This window comes from Solanum dulcamara, chromosome 7, assembly GCF_947179165.1.
Source record: "Solanum dulcamara chromosome 7, daSolDulc1.2, whole genome shotgun sequence".
In the NCBI taxonomy this organism is placed as follows: domain Eukaryota; kingdom Viridiplantae; phylum Streptophyta; class Magnoliopsida; order Solanales; family Solanaceae; genus Solanum; species Solanum dulcamara.
Window position 1 is genome coordinate 11881036 of NC_077243.1, and position 15014 is coordinate 11896049.

The following is a 15014-nucleotide window of genomic DNA, read 5'->3' on the forward strand; positions in this document are numbered from 1 at the left end:
ATGAACCCTACGACTAAATAAATCTTAAGATTGTCGAACAACTATAAGTATTCGTGGTAGCTCTTCTATATATTCCCATAAGTAAACTGGAGCTTGTAGAATCATTGGTATATATCAACTATCCCAAACAACACCAAATGTACCATAATTCAAATGCCCAAGGCTGCCCAAGGATGTCACCCTACCAAAATGACAATCAGAGTATCGATACACTCAATCCACCAGTAAGAAATCACCTATAGATATGAAAACACATGTGGGCATATGTAGCGAATCATACTCCAAGCCATATCCGAAATGAAATAGGTGGTAACATCAGAAAGTACAGAACCAAGGTCGAATAACACAAGATGCTCCTTTCATAGTGCCAATATCAAACATATCCATTCATCTGACTCCATCTCTTCGATTTTTAGCTACCCACAATCAGCCAGTCTGATCCCTATTACAATCGTACACATACTCGATTTATCAAATCCTACATTCTCCTTACAGTACTCTACTTTAGTACCAGCTCAAATGAATAGCTCTGTCGTTTTTGTTGCTCTAGTTCTGATCATTTACGAAAATAGAGTGAAGAAGGTGAGATACCAATTTGTATCACCTAGATACCAATTGGATTCAAGTAATAGCACGAAAGAAGGAAGGAAGGGAGTTTTCCTAAAGTCCTATAGCCCTTCGAAAAAAAGTAAAGGCGTCCCTGTACCATTCCGCAAGACTCTACTAGACCTGTCCTTGTGTGATGAGATCACCGAACCTAAAGCTTTGATACTAAATTTTTCACGATCCAAAATGGGCCATGAGTGACCCCCATACTTATCCTCCTTGGTAGGAGAACCAACGCTACAAACCCCAACTTATGTTAGCGATTCAATTTGTGGAATACTATAATAATGCGGAAGCCAACTTACGAAAATAAGAAATAACAATCCACTAGGGTTAATTATATATCATTCCCAAAACCTGAAAGTCATCACATTAAGGACATCTAATCTTAAAATATCAAGTCTAAGAGTATCGAACACCAAAATAAATAAATAAATAACATAATGTGTCCGAAAACTAAGGACATCATGTCATGCTTGAAAGAATCCAACACGAACTAGAATGAATAGCTCACCTTAGAACCTGGTGTGCTGGACACTTGCTATAGCTGAGGTCGAGTCGAAGTTGCTTGTACACTCGTTGCACTCCACAAAAGAAAAATGAAGAAAAATACTCGTAATGTTCAGTACAGGACAACATGTACTAAGTAGGTATCATCGGTTGACTCGAAATAGAAATCAATATGCATAAAGTAAGCAGAAAATCAACTATAACACTTAACAGGTGGGAAACAACAAGATCAAGATCAAGTGACAACACAATGAAACAGTTACGTAATCAATCAACAATATCCAAAGTATACATAAGGAATTATTCCTCCACACCACGCTCTTTTGAGAAATGAGTTATTTGAGATTGGGTAGCATTAAGTCATTTTAATCTGTTTTCCTTTACTATTACTATGCTAGAACGTGATAGCTAATTCAATAATATTGTGTCGGCTCGTGACATCCAATCCAAATATACTGTGTCAGAATGTGACACCCGATCCAATAATATCATGTCGGAATGTGATACTCAATCCAAATATAACGTGTCGGAACATGACACTCAATCTAATAATATCCTGTCAGAATGTGACACTCAATCCAAATATACCATGTTGAAATGTGACACCCGATCCAATAATATTGTGTCAGAACATGACATCCGATCCAAATATATCATATTGGAATGTAGCACCCGATCCAAATATAATTAATTTATCATTCTTTCTTATCACTTTTCACTTTATTAACAATATTTCATCAAGCTTTTTTTATTTGAAGCATCACTTTTGATAGGGCAAGTTCAAGACTATAGATTTCACGGTGTTGAGATTGCAGACCAATCACAACAACATATCAATCATTCAAATCACAAAAATTAAATCTATAGAGAACTTCACAACATTACTCAACGACTGTCAATCACGATTAAGAGTCTATCTATGATATAGAATAAATCATAATCTACCTCAATCGAAAAACAGAAGTCAAGCAAGCTAAACCATCTATGTTTTTCCTTTCTTCAATGCCTTGAAACATTTTCAATCTATCAAGTATACAATATTCGTAAGCAAACGAATCCGTAGACACCAACATTATATATATGTTTAACCTAGACCCAACAACTCACCAAATTCTATAATCAACTCCCTAAAACTCAAGCCTAGGGTTAAGCCTCAATTCCCCCAATAATATAAATCTAATGATTTATATATAATACAATATACCTAACATTTAATTACCTATCTCAATATATTAAAACTTGAATTATAATGTGATAATTAAATAAAAATAACTAAAGGCGAGACCAATTGCTAGAAAATAGTGGCGGTGCAAATTTGAAACATATACAGGATCATAGTTTTCTTTTCTCATATTCACCAAATATGCTCTTAATGATTCCTAATGATTAGGCCAAAGGATTATACACCCACCTTTTCTACTATTTCTATCAACTTCTGCCAAAAGCAATCTTAACATAATATATCCACTACCCAACAATATAGTTAAATATATTTTGTCTGCATACTCAATAATTGGTTTGTATATTCATAAGAATATGAGATTTCTCAAATTCGTACTTGCATTCGTCGTTGTTTACACCTAATTTTGATTCTCCACAAACATATATTGGTTATCGAGCTTCTTCAATTTAAAACAATTTTAAAATAATTTGCTTGCAAAAATCCAAAAATATTTTAAAGCTATTTTGACAATTGTATATTTTTTGAACAATAAAGGAGAAGAGAAAAATAAGAATTTTCATTCTAAAGCGTCAAGGTAATTATTATCATCCTTTCTATTAAATTTTTATGTGATTATGAACATATTTTCGGGTATATTTATGAAAAAATAACGCTGAAATAAGAAAATATAACCCTAGAGTTTTTCACATAAAATCTTGATTTAGGGGTTGAATAATGATCCGTTTTAGCTTAAATTTGACATGTGAGTTTATTTTATCACGAGTGAACATAATTGGAAAGAAAATTTTAGATTTGACTTTAGTGACTCGAGATGACTTTTTGACCTAATTTTTTATCCGAAAATAAATATAGTAATATGGGTGTCATTGAATTCGTATTCTTATGAAGATTATATATTTGAACAGATTTTGATCATTCGGAAGCATTACAAAAGGCTCAAGTTTTAAAGTGATTATTCAATTTGATTTAACCTTAGTTTTGAAATTCAGAAAATATGAGAGTTGACATGTTAAGTGGCATCAAGATTAGGAACGTGTTTATAGATTTGCTTAAATTTTTGGGTCTAGACTAGACATATGGTAATAAGGGTGTTGTTAGTTTCGAAATCTTATTGAGATTATTTATTTGACTAAATTACGTTGATTTGGAGGCCCAACGAAAAGGGAAGGCTCAAGTGCCGGAGTAATTGCTTGATTAATTAAGGCAAGTGAATTTCTAAACTTCAGTTTAAGCTTGTAAATGCTTATATTTCTGTATTATGTGTACTGGGGAGTAATAAGAATTGAACTGGGTTATTGACTATATGATTGACCTTAAAAATTGAGATGAGGGGTATGAAATGGTGATCTAATGACATGTATTGGTGGAATTGATATGTTGTGATTATGAGTTTATTTTGGACATGTGAAATGACTATATTGATGTGAGATAGGAAATATTATTGTTGTTATCATGTTATTATCGTGAATCATATGAACATGAATTGATTGCATTGATTCTGCCATATTATGTTGAGACTAAAAATGATATAAAACAAAGGGGTCGGGCCACACGCTCCGTGGCAGGTATTATGAAAAAAGGGGGTTGGGTCACACGCTCCGTGGCAGGTAACATGGATAAAAATATCCCTCATGGGTTCCGAACTGTAATTCAGCGGATGTGTACCGATAGGACAAACATGCATTATCTAATTGCATTGCATCGCATTTTATTGATATTTGTGAATTCGTGTTTACCACTTATTGCTCTGTTTATTTTGAATATAACTTGATATGATTCACTTGATAAGACTACCGATGAATATTCGTGGATTATATTGTTATTATTGTGTAGAATGTAGAGTTGGACTAGTTTTATGCAGGTTGTAGTTGAGGAGGTCGGTTGGGATGACAGAATTACTTGTATCTATCGAGCTTTGCTTAGTTTTACTTATCCACTTACTGAGTACCGTGTTGTTTGGTACTCACCCCTTGCTTCCACACTTGTGTAGGTTGTGAGCACAAACCTGCTTGATCTCCTACTGTTTTCTACCACATCCAAGGCTATCATTTCGAGTGTCGAGGTAGCTGTTACATCCATCTAGCGGACACCTCTTATTCTTTAATATGTTTTAGTCTTAATCTAGAAACATTGTGACTGTATTTTCTTTTGTACTTCGATAATGTATTAGTGGCTTATACACGTGACAATCAATCTTTAGGGATTTTGAGACTGTTTTATGTGTTTTCGGTTAAGTTAAATTTTGATTTTTTTCTTTTTCTTTCGCATCTACTTTCCGTTGGGTATTAGGCTGACTTGTCTCGGTAGGTAGAGATGAGTGCCAACATACCCGAATTTGGATCGTGACATAATAATAATAATAACAACAACAACAACAATAATAATAATTATAATATTTGAAAACCAATGAAACATTTTTTTCCTAAAACCAATGAAGCATTTTTTTCCTACGGTTTTTTCTCTTTTGATCATTTATCTTCTTTTCTTTTCTTTCTTCTTGTTTTGTTTTATTATTTTTCTCAAAAAATAATTAACATTAATTAAAAAGTTTAGTACACGTAAGAAGCCTAAATTTAAAAACATGATTTTGAAGATAAAATTATTATTAGTGGAAATAATCTACTACTACTATTATTTATTACTAATACTATAATTATTATTATTGTGTTGTTCTTCTTTGTAGGGCTGTACAGGACAAACCAATAAACCGCACCAAACCGACAAACCGAACCAACCCGGAAAAAAAACCCGATTAGTGGTTTGGTTTGACTTGGTTTGGTGTTTGAAAAAAAAACCCGATCATTATAGGGTTGGTTTGGTTTTAACTAAAAAAAGTCAAACCGAACCCAAACCGACCCGATTATAGATATACTACTTTTAAATTATGTTATACATAAAAATATTTATTAAAATGTAATTTATAAATATTTTTTAAATTTTTTTCATAATTTTTGTTTTCTTTCTTACATTTAGATTTGGACTTGAGTAGCCCATCTAAATAATATACAAAAAAATTTTATCTTATAAAGTTATATTATAAAGTTAAAACTTCAAACAGTGTTGTGCCTCCATCTTATATGTTGATATTTTGTACTAGAACTCTTTTTAAGAAGCACTGCTTTGTGCTTTTTATTAGATACTATGAGAAACCCGAAAAAATCCAAAAAACCCGAGAAACCCGAAAAACCTGAAAAACCCGAAAAAACCCGAAAAACCCAAAAAAAATTGATATCGAAAAACCCGACTTTTATTAGTTTGGTTTGATTTATAGATTTAATAACCCGACACAAATGGTTTGGTTTGATTTGTAAAAAATCCGAACCAACCCGGTCCATGTACACCCTACTTCTTTGTAATGATCCATTAGGTCATTTTGAAGATTAGAGCTTTTTATTTTATAAAATATTCATTCCATAAATTTTTAATTGGTATTTTGAACTATTCGATAACTACGGTTAATTAGTTGAGGGGTACTTTTGGATAACTAATTTAGTTAGTTGACTAAATTGATAATTTTTTTATACCCTATACCACTTATCTCATATTTAGTAAAATAAAGTGGAATAGAGTTTAATATTTTATTTGTGCACTACTACGCATAACTGAAAAGAGAAAAGAGAGAAGACGAGAACTTACACGAACGACAAATGTAGGTACGAATCTGAGAAATCTCATATTCTTATAAATATACAAACCAATTATTGAGTATATGGACAAAATATATTTAACTATATTGTTGGATAGTGGATATATTATGTCGAATAAAGAAGGCTTGATGAAATATTGTTAATAAAGTGAAAAGTGATAAGAAAGAATGATAAATTAATTATATTTGGATCGGGTGACACATTCTGACACGGTATATTTGGATCGGGTGTCATATTTCGACATAAAATTACTGGATCGAGTATCACATTTTGACACGATATATTTGGATCGGGTGTCACATTGCGACATGATGTTATTGGATCGGGTGTCATGTTCACATTGTATATTTGGATCGGATGTCACAAGCCGACACGATATTATTGGATCGGTTATCACGTTCCGGCACAACATTATTAAAGAAAAACAGATTAAAATAACTTAATGCTACCCAATCTCAAATAACTCATTTTTCAAAAAAGCATGGTGTGGAGGCCTGAGTCCTTTTGTATACTTTGGATATTGTTGACTAATTACGTAATTGTTTCATTGTGTTGTCACTTCATCTTGATCTTGTTGTTTGCCACCTGTTAAGTGTTATAGTTGATTTCCTACTTATTTTATGCATATTGATTTCTATTTCGAGTCAACCGATGATACCTACTCAGTACATGTTATCCTGTATTAACCCCTACTAGTATTTTTCTTTATTTTCTTTTTGTGGAGTGCAGCGAGTGTACCAACAACTTCGACTCGACCTCATCTATACCATTGTCCAGCACACCAGGTTTTAGGGTTAGCTATTCATTTTAGCTCGTGTTGGATTCTCTCGGCCATGGCATGATGTCCTTAGTTTTCGGACACATTATGTTATTTATTTATTTTGGTGTTCAATACTCTTAGACTTGATATTTTGAGATTAGATGTCTTTAATGTGATGACTTTCAGGTTTTGGGAATGATATATAATTAACCCTAGTGGATTGTTATTTCTTATTTTCGTAAGTTGGCCTCCGCATTATTATAGTATTCCACAAGTTGAATCGCTAACATAAGTTGGGGTTTGTAACGTTGGTTCTCCCACCAAAGAGGATAAGTATGAGGGTCACTCATGGCCCATTTTGGATCATGACAAACTTGGTATCAGAGCTTTAGATTTGGTGATCTCATCACACAAGGACAGGTCTAGTAGAGTCTTGCGGAATGGTACGGGGAAGCCTTTACTTTTTTTCGAAGGGCTATAGGACTTTAGGAAAACTCCCTTCCTTCCTTCTTTCGTGCTATTACTTGAATCCAATTGGTATCTAGGTGATACAAATTGGTATCTCACCTTCTTCACTCTATTTTCGTAAATGATCAGAACTAGAGCAACAAAAACGACAGAGCTATTCATTAGAGCTGGTACTAAACTAGAGTACGGTAAGAAGTATGTGGGATTTGATAAATAGAGTATGTGTACTATTATAATAGGGATCAGACTGGCTGATTGTGGGTAGCTAAAAATCAAAGAGATGGAGTCAGATGAATGGATATGTTTGATATTGGCACTATGAAAGAAGCATCTTGTGTTATTCGACCTTGGTTCTGTACTTTCTGATGTTACCACCTATTTCATTTCGGATATGGCTTGGAGTATGATTTGCTACATATGCCCACATGTGTTTTCATATCTATAGGTGATTCCTTACTGGTGGATTGAGTGTATCGATACTCTGATTGTCATTTTGGTAGGGTGACATCCTTGGGAAGCCTTGGGCATTTGAATTATGGCACATTTGGTGTTGTTTGGGATAGTTGATGTATACCAATGATTCTACAAGCCCCAGTTTACTTATGAGAATATATAGAAGAGCTACCACGAATACTTATAGTTGTTCGATAATCTTAAGATTTATTTAGTCGTAGGGTTCATATACCGACTATGTGTGATTGAATGTAGAGACCATTGAGTCTAGTTCTATCTCTCTTAAGAGTTATTTACAATCATAACTACTGATCTAACATTTTTGATAGTGTTTTTTAGAGGTTTTGTATGACTTGGACAACGCCTTCTGACTTCTTTATGGAGAAGTATATCCATCGAACCTTGAGGGATAAAAGGAGAGATGAGTCCCTGAATATAGAGCAAGGGAAGATGTTTGTTGCATCATATCAGGCCAGGTTTCGTGCCTTATCCATATATGCTATTCAGCTTTGCTTCAATCCAGAAGAGTGGATTTTGCCGCTTTGTGAAATGATTATGGTCAGAATCTCTACCACAGTTTCATATATTAAGTGTATATGAAAGAGGGTCATGATATGAAAACTACAACGATATCGATGCTTACTTAGTTAGAGTTGTGGATTGTTTTACTTCTGCTACTATTTGGTGATTTAACATCCCCTAAAAACGTTGTATACGAAGTTTCAATTCTCGCGTAAAAATGCTACAGCCTCTGTATTTTGGGTATAACTTTTTATAGGATTGTCAAAATTGGGTGATTCAAATTTTTGAGTAACCAAAAGATCATTACCTACAACTTTTGTGAAGCAATAATTTATGTTTCGGAGGTTAAGTAGGTCAAATAAATTAATTGTTGTAAGACAGAATGCTATGACGGAAAGGAGTGTTTATAGAAGAAAAATCATATCTTACTGTAGGATTATCCAAATTGGTTGATTCTTAAACGACATAAAACTAGACTTCTATATCTACAATTCTTATGAAGACATCAAATCCTAATAAGAAATTTATCCTATTCAAACGCAGCTCCGAAAAGGAATATTTTGTCAAAGATAACTCATTCCACCTACCATGGAAAGATCTAGAAACATTTGACATCACTCATGACATAAATTGTCCTCCAATTAACATCATCCATGGCATCATAATTTTCCACTAAATTTTCAGATTTTTCTTTATAATTATTTTATTTATTGTTAGGTCCCTCTTTCCCACCTATAAATACCCATCTTATTTCCTTATTTTATTGATCAAGCTTTCTCAATCAAGTCTTCTCTCTATACACTTCTTTACACTTTCTCAAATATAGTTTTAGTTCTTAGTAGTGAAGAAATACTATTTCGGTGATTCATATACTCCGGGTAGTACACAAAATGTTCCGGCGAGGAGAAAAGCTAGAACTCAAGAGTGTTCATTAAGTCTTTCGGTTCCGACTAAAGCTTCGGATTCCAAGTATGTAAGGCTTCAATGAGAGTATTTCTTCCACTCTCATGCCTAAATTATTTTGATTATATGATAAATTATATATATATTTTTAAAGTTTTACTCTAAGTTATGTGGGTGTTAATCCATGAGTTCTTCCACCCATGTAGTACAAAAATCTTTCAACTAAATCTCTTGATTTCAAGTAATATTTTTTATGTTAATTCTTATTTTTACTTAATAGTATGAATCATGATTAAACTAATAATTATTGCTCTATTTTGATGCCACATAATTTCATATGTATGAATTGATGGTTTATAAGTAATTCCTCTATTTATCTATTTAAAGGTTCTTGAAATTCATGGTGGGTTGTTTAAAGCATGATTTTTAATTAATGGATTTCAAAGTATTTATGTATATTTATTTACATACATATTTGCAAGTTGAAGTGATTTGACTATATTTTTAATAAAGTTTGACTTGAAAGCTTTGACTCCAAATAAATGTTTATGAAAGCAATATGTATGATAAAAAAGGGAGTCTTATGAAATGAAAGAATGATGAAATGATATGAATGATGGATTCTCTATGAAATAAGGACAATTCTTGCATATTTGAATTATCAAATGTTTTAATGAGCTATTCTAGCGAATATGATGTTTGAATTCTTAAGTTATAAGCTATGAATATTTTGAAGTATTAAACTATTCTGTGGGATTGACTTAGCACCGAATGAGACATTGAGGTGGGATTCGATAAGAAAATCCTAGTAGCAACCCCTTGTCTCATTAACTATGTGCCAACATAGGAGCCCTTGTAGGCTTAGGCTAATGGATCCATGAAAGCCCTTAAAGTTAAAGTTAAAGAAATGAATGAAATTGACGGAGTTCTACCTGGCAAGTAGTCTCCCCGGCCAACGTAGGGGGTTATGTTGGATTCCATGTAATAGCTCGCATGGTCTTAAATGTCGGTTATGGTTAATTTCCCACAAAATGAATGTTTTAAAATATATCTATATGATTTATTATGCATACATTAAATTATGTTCCATATTACATAAATGTCTTAATGTTTTGTCAATGTTCATGCATCCTTACATACTTAGTACATTTAAAGTACTAACGCATACTCTTTTGCCTACATGATATAACCATGTAGGGATCAGTGCTCATCCTCGTTCTCCTCCACGTGGCTAGTTGAGATTTCGTTGAAGACTACTTTTGGTGAGTTCCCATGTTCCGGGAACAATACTCCTTTATCTTTCTAGCTTATGATATGTTAAGATATTTTACTATGGCATTTCTTCTATTATGATTGAGGGTGAGCTAGGGACTTGTCTTAGCCCCGTTAAATCTAATAGTTAGAGGTATTGTTGGACATATGTAAGTTGAAGATTTACTATTTTGATTTCCGCTTGTTTATTTATCATCATTACCTATGAAAGGCTAAAAGAATACTAAGAGGCTTGTTTGAGGTACTTTCGGGTTCCTCATTCGCCATGTCACGTCTAGGCCCTAGGCTTGGGTCGTGACAGGTGAGTTGCGCGATCGTATGAAAAGTTATAGAATGTGTTGAAACACTGCTCGAATAAAATTGAAAAGAGCTAGAGTCATAAATGAAAAGAATTAGTGGGATGCAGTTTAACCTTCGAAAGAAGGCGAGAATAAGGATAGTTACTCTAATTGCAAGGCCAAAGTTGTATCTTCAAAAAGAGTGGAGAATTGGATTCAGGGACACGTGGTTCCATCTGTTTTGCTCTGATTATCATGATAGTGTTAAGTGTTATGTATATGGGTTAAAAACTGTTGGATAAAATTTGAGAAAGAAGTCTATCGGTGTTCGGCTTGAGTGTGGTGATAAATTCTTTTGTGGTTTTGAGTTTCATAACTGATACAGTTGGTTTTTTAACGAAGGATATAGTAAGGTCGATGGAGAGGCGATCAATGATAAGCTAAGATACGAGAATTCATAAAGATCTTGAAGGTATGAGCTAATGTTGATAGATAAGGAAATTAGGTGATACAGGTGGAATCAGAATTCAAGTTTTTCCTTGTAAGTCTACGTTCTTAGTAATATGTTTTGTCAAGGTATGAATTGATAAGGTAAGAAGTGATCGATTTCATCGAGTATTGAGCGTTTAGAAGGATCTGTGCATGGCTTAGATAGTAAATTTGATAGAATCTAGATACATCCCAAAATATCCTGATATATCGTGTCTTGATTTCGGATACATCTCGATACATCGCGTCTTGGTTTCGAATACATCACTCAATGTCCTGATACATCACGTAAAGTGATATTTTCGACTGATATATCGCGTAAAGTGATGTATCAGAGAATATGAGAGAGTGAGATTTTTGTAATTTTTTTAAATGGTAGGAAATTTTAGAGAATATGGTAAATAATTTATATATTTAGGTAATTTTTCCATAATAAATAAAGGGAAAGCCCAAATATACCTCTCAAACTTTGTCATTTATATCTAATATACTCGAAGTAGCTCATATATATTTGTTACTTAAATAACTCACATATATACTCTTTTTTCCTCTAATAAAAAATAAATTTTAAATTATTTTTTTATTTTAAAAAATAAATTCATGTAGGAATATATTTGATCTTTCTCACGTGTTTTTTTAAGCTTTTTTGATTCAACAGTTGATTTGAATTTATTATAAATGCCGCAATTTTTTTTACCGATAAAAAAAACTAAATTACAATATAGCCGCAAAAGAATTAGAGTATTTTTTAAATTACCATATAACCACAAAAAAATAGTTATAAATTTTTTTCTTACTTTTTCTCTTTTTCCATTCACACTTCTTTCTTTTTATTTCTTTTATTTTTACACTAAAAAATGAAAGAAAAAATGATTTAAGAATAAAAAACTCAAATAATGATAATCAAATAAGTCAAAATATAGTTTACGTGTGAAAAAGATCAATATATATAATTACTTTGCTGGAAAGGTCATATATACCCTTACATGATTTTTAAAAAAATAAAAATAAATAAATAAATATAAAATTAATTTTTTCACTTCTAAATGAAAAATGTATGTGTGATCAATCATTTTTGTAATAGTAAAGATATATGTGAGTCGCTCTTATAATGAGAGTTATATCATCTAAATGGTAAAGTAAAAGATATATCAGCCTCTTTTCACACAAATAAATGTTAATATTGATAGTGCAAATAAACGTTTACGGTACCCGTGATTATAACAAAAACGAATAATTAATCCGCCCTTAGCTTGTACTTGCGGATAATTATGCAAATTGATAGGTAGGATTATGAAAACTTTAATAGAGGTAGAGGATAAGAAGGAAAATATAATAACACATGCAGAAATTAAGTCAATCTAAGAATTTGCAACTTGAACAAGGAAGATTTTGAACCTTTCAACAGTTTGAAAGTTTGTACAGTATTAAAATCGAAGTATAGCACTAAATTTCAATGAAAATTATTCAAATATTGTGTATCAACGTCGCATGTACATTACGTAAAATAGATTTATATATGTGTACACTTGTTTGAAAATTAACTAAATTTATATCATATGGATACCCTTTTATGCTCTCACATTTAGTGGCGAAGTCAAAATTTTCACTAAGGTGATTCAAAATCTGAAGAAGTAGACACGTGAACTAGTCGAAGGGGTTCGACATCTAATGTATATACATAAAAAAATATTTTAACCATATATAAATAGTAGAATTTTTTTGTTGAAGGGGGTTCGAATGAAACCCTGATCACAAGGTGGCTCCTTCGCTGCTCACATCATAATTTTGCAAACAATATTACGATAACATAGCTATATGCAATGCACTAAATTTGAACTGGTGACATTATGCTCTGAAGTTCTGGAAAATTAAAATTGTTGAACATATAGTCATTTAGACGAGTCTATTTGGGTGAGAAACTTTTTCTTGAGTAAGATGGTGTAATATTCATATAATATTTCTTGTACGGATCATATTTCTTCCACTAATTCCTTAGTCCCAATTCTTTTTTATTTTTAGAGAAAAGAACTAAATTATGAAAAATTAATAGAGTACCTAAATCATACACTTACACAATTCCTAGCAAAATTTCATTTCCAGCCCAAATTCTTTCAATTTTAGTTTTCAAGATTATCTCACAGCCCATTTATAAACTGCTTAACGTACGGCATATTTTTATTTTAATTTCTACTAGTCCTTTTAATCACCTCTTGAACTTAGCCAACAATTCCTAGTAAAAATTATTTTTCCAACTTGACATTGAATCAAAACTTAGGCATAACATATTAATTATAGCAATAAGAACAATATCATTAACAAAATTCGAATCTTATTGCACATAACATAACAGACACTCTGGTAGCTGATTAGCATGCATGTCATTGCATACATTCCCGGGCATGCTTTTATTTCATACATTAAAATACTACAACATGTCGTTGATTAGAAGTAGGCAGATAGATGCCTTATGCTGCGGATATATAGGTTTGAAGTTCTCCAGTACAAAGTAAAGATCCATCATGATCATAGAGTTTGCAGCCCTCTCCTGCGGTGCAACAATTAACGCAAACACTATTAAGCTTGGCCAATCCAGAAGATGGACAAGTCATGTATGCAACTCTAGGGTTACACTCCAGAGTACATGCCTTGGGTTCATCACTCTCTCCTTCACAGGCAAATTTGCCGTCTTTATCGAAATAGTAGCAACCCTTGTATCCTGTGCAACAGGTGGTGCATCCCGTGGGATAAATCATCGTCTTTCCTTTTGAACGAGGACATTTTGAATAGGCAATTTGTGGATCACAATTTCGGGGGCAAGCATTTGGGTGTTTGGGGTCAGATTTTCCTTCGCAAACAAAAGATCCGTCAGCACTGTAATACTTACAACCTTTATAGCCTGCGCAACAATTGGTGCATATGGGATTTTTCGAACTTCCTTCTGAACGCGGGCATATCCCATAGCCAAGATTACCACATTCTTTGGTACACGCCTTGGCATCAACAAGTAGCAACATTCCTACAACAAATATAATAAGGCGCTACTTGTGTATATGTATCAACAAAGAAATTAAAGAGAAAAAAAATAAAGGAGAAAGGAAAATCTTACCAAGAACAAGTAGGTAAGCAAGGAAACTAACTTCTTTGTGAACAGCCATTATGGATGCTTATTTTCTTTTTCTTTTCTTTTTGGGGGGTGAGGACTGAGGAGTGTCTATCCTCCTCCACCTATTTATAGCAAAAAGGAGTGATAAAATAAGATAGCTAACGAAAACGTTTTTTTTTCTTCACATTAATAGCCTCCAATTGATTAAAAAAGAAAACGATGTCTTGTATTATAGGTTTTATTTTTATAACTTAACTAAGCCTATTAACCTTCAATGAATATAAATGAGTTATTTTGTTTTGTTTACATTTACAGGAAGTTAAAAATTTGACAGAATCATTAATTTTAAAATATAGAAAATTAAAAAGAAAATAAAAAATGAAGCTTTATTTTTTAAGAAGGCTAGCCTCCGTTGATTAATAAAGTCATTTTAGCTTGACGGAACTTCAATCCACAAAAAAAATTTGAAAATTTAGACTCGAACCTTCGTGGGTTCGACATTATAAGAATTCCATTTTTAGCCTAAATTTCGACTTCAATCTTCTATTTTTCTTGAAGAAAAATATAGATTGAAAGCTAGAAATTTTCACAACTTTTAGGCTGGGGAGAAGAGTACAAAATTCTAGCTAAGTTAGGAAAATTTCTAATTTTGGGTGACTAAAAAACCTCCACTTCTTCCTCCTTTTTAATGAGATTATGAGCCTTTATATAGGCTCCAAAAACCCTAAATTCTTCATCAATTGTCGATGTGGAAGAATGAAATTTTTTTTCTTTAGAAAAAACTAAAAATTTAAAAAATACAAAGTACAATTAAACT

General features: G+C 32.5%; 1 protein-coding gene across 1 annotated transcript; it reads right to left on the reverse strand.

The window, feature by feature from the left end:
• Positions 1–13403: 13403 nt before the first annotated feature.
• On the reverse strand, positions 13404–14333 carry LOC129896352 (proteinase inhibitor type-2 CEVI57-like). Its single transcript, XM_055972223.1, has 2 exons — positions 14201–14333; positions 13404–14110 (listed from the first exon to the last, which is right to left on the reverse strand). The coding sequence occupies exons 1-2, from the start codon at positions 14247–14249 to the stop codon at positions 13560–13562; spliced, it is 600 nt and encodes a 199-aa protein (XP_055828198.1). The 5' UTR covers positions 14250–14333; the 3' UTR covers positions 13404–13559.
• Positions 14334–15014: the final 681 nt, after the last annotated feature.

Coding starts and splice junctions, on each gene's coding strand:
- LOC129896352 (XM_055972223.1), bottom strand. CDS start 14,249: ATGGCTGTTCACAAAGAAGTTAGTTTCCTTGCTTACCTACTTGTTCTT. Junction 14,111..14,200: donor TGCTTACCTACTTGTTCTTG/GTAAGATTTTCC, acceptor TATTTGTTGTAG/GAATGTTGCTACTTGTTGAT.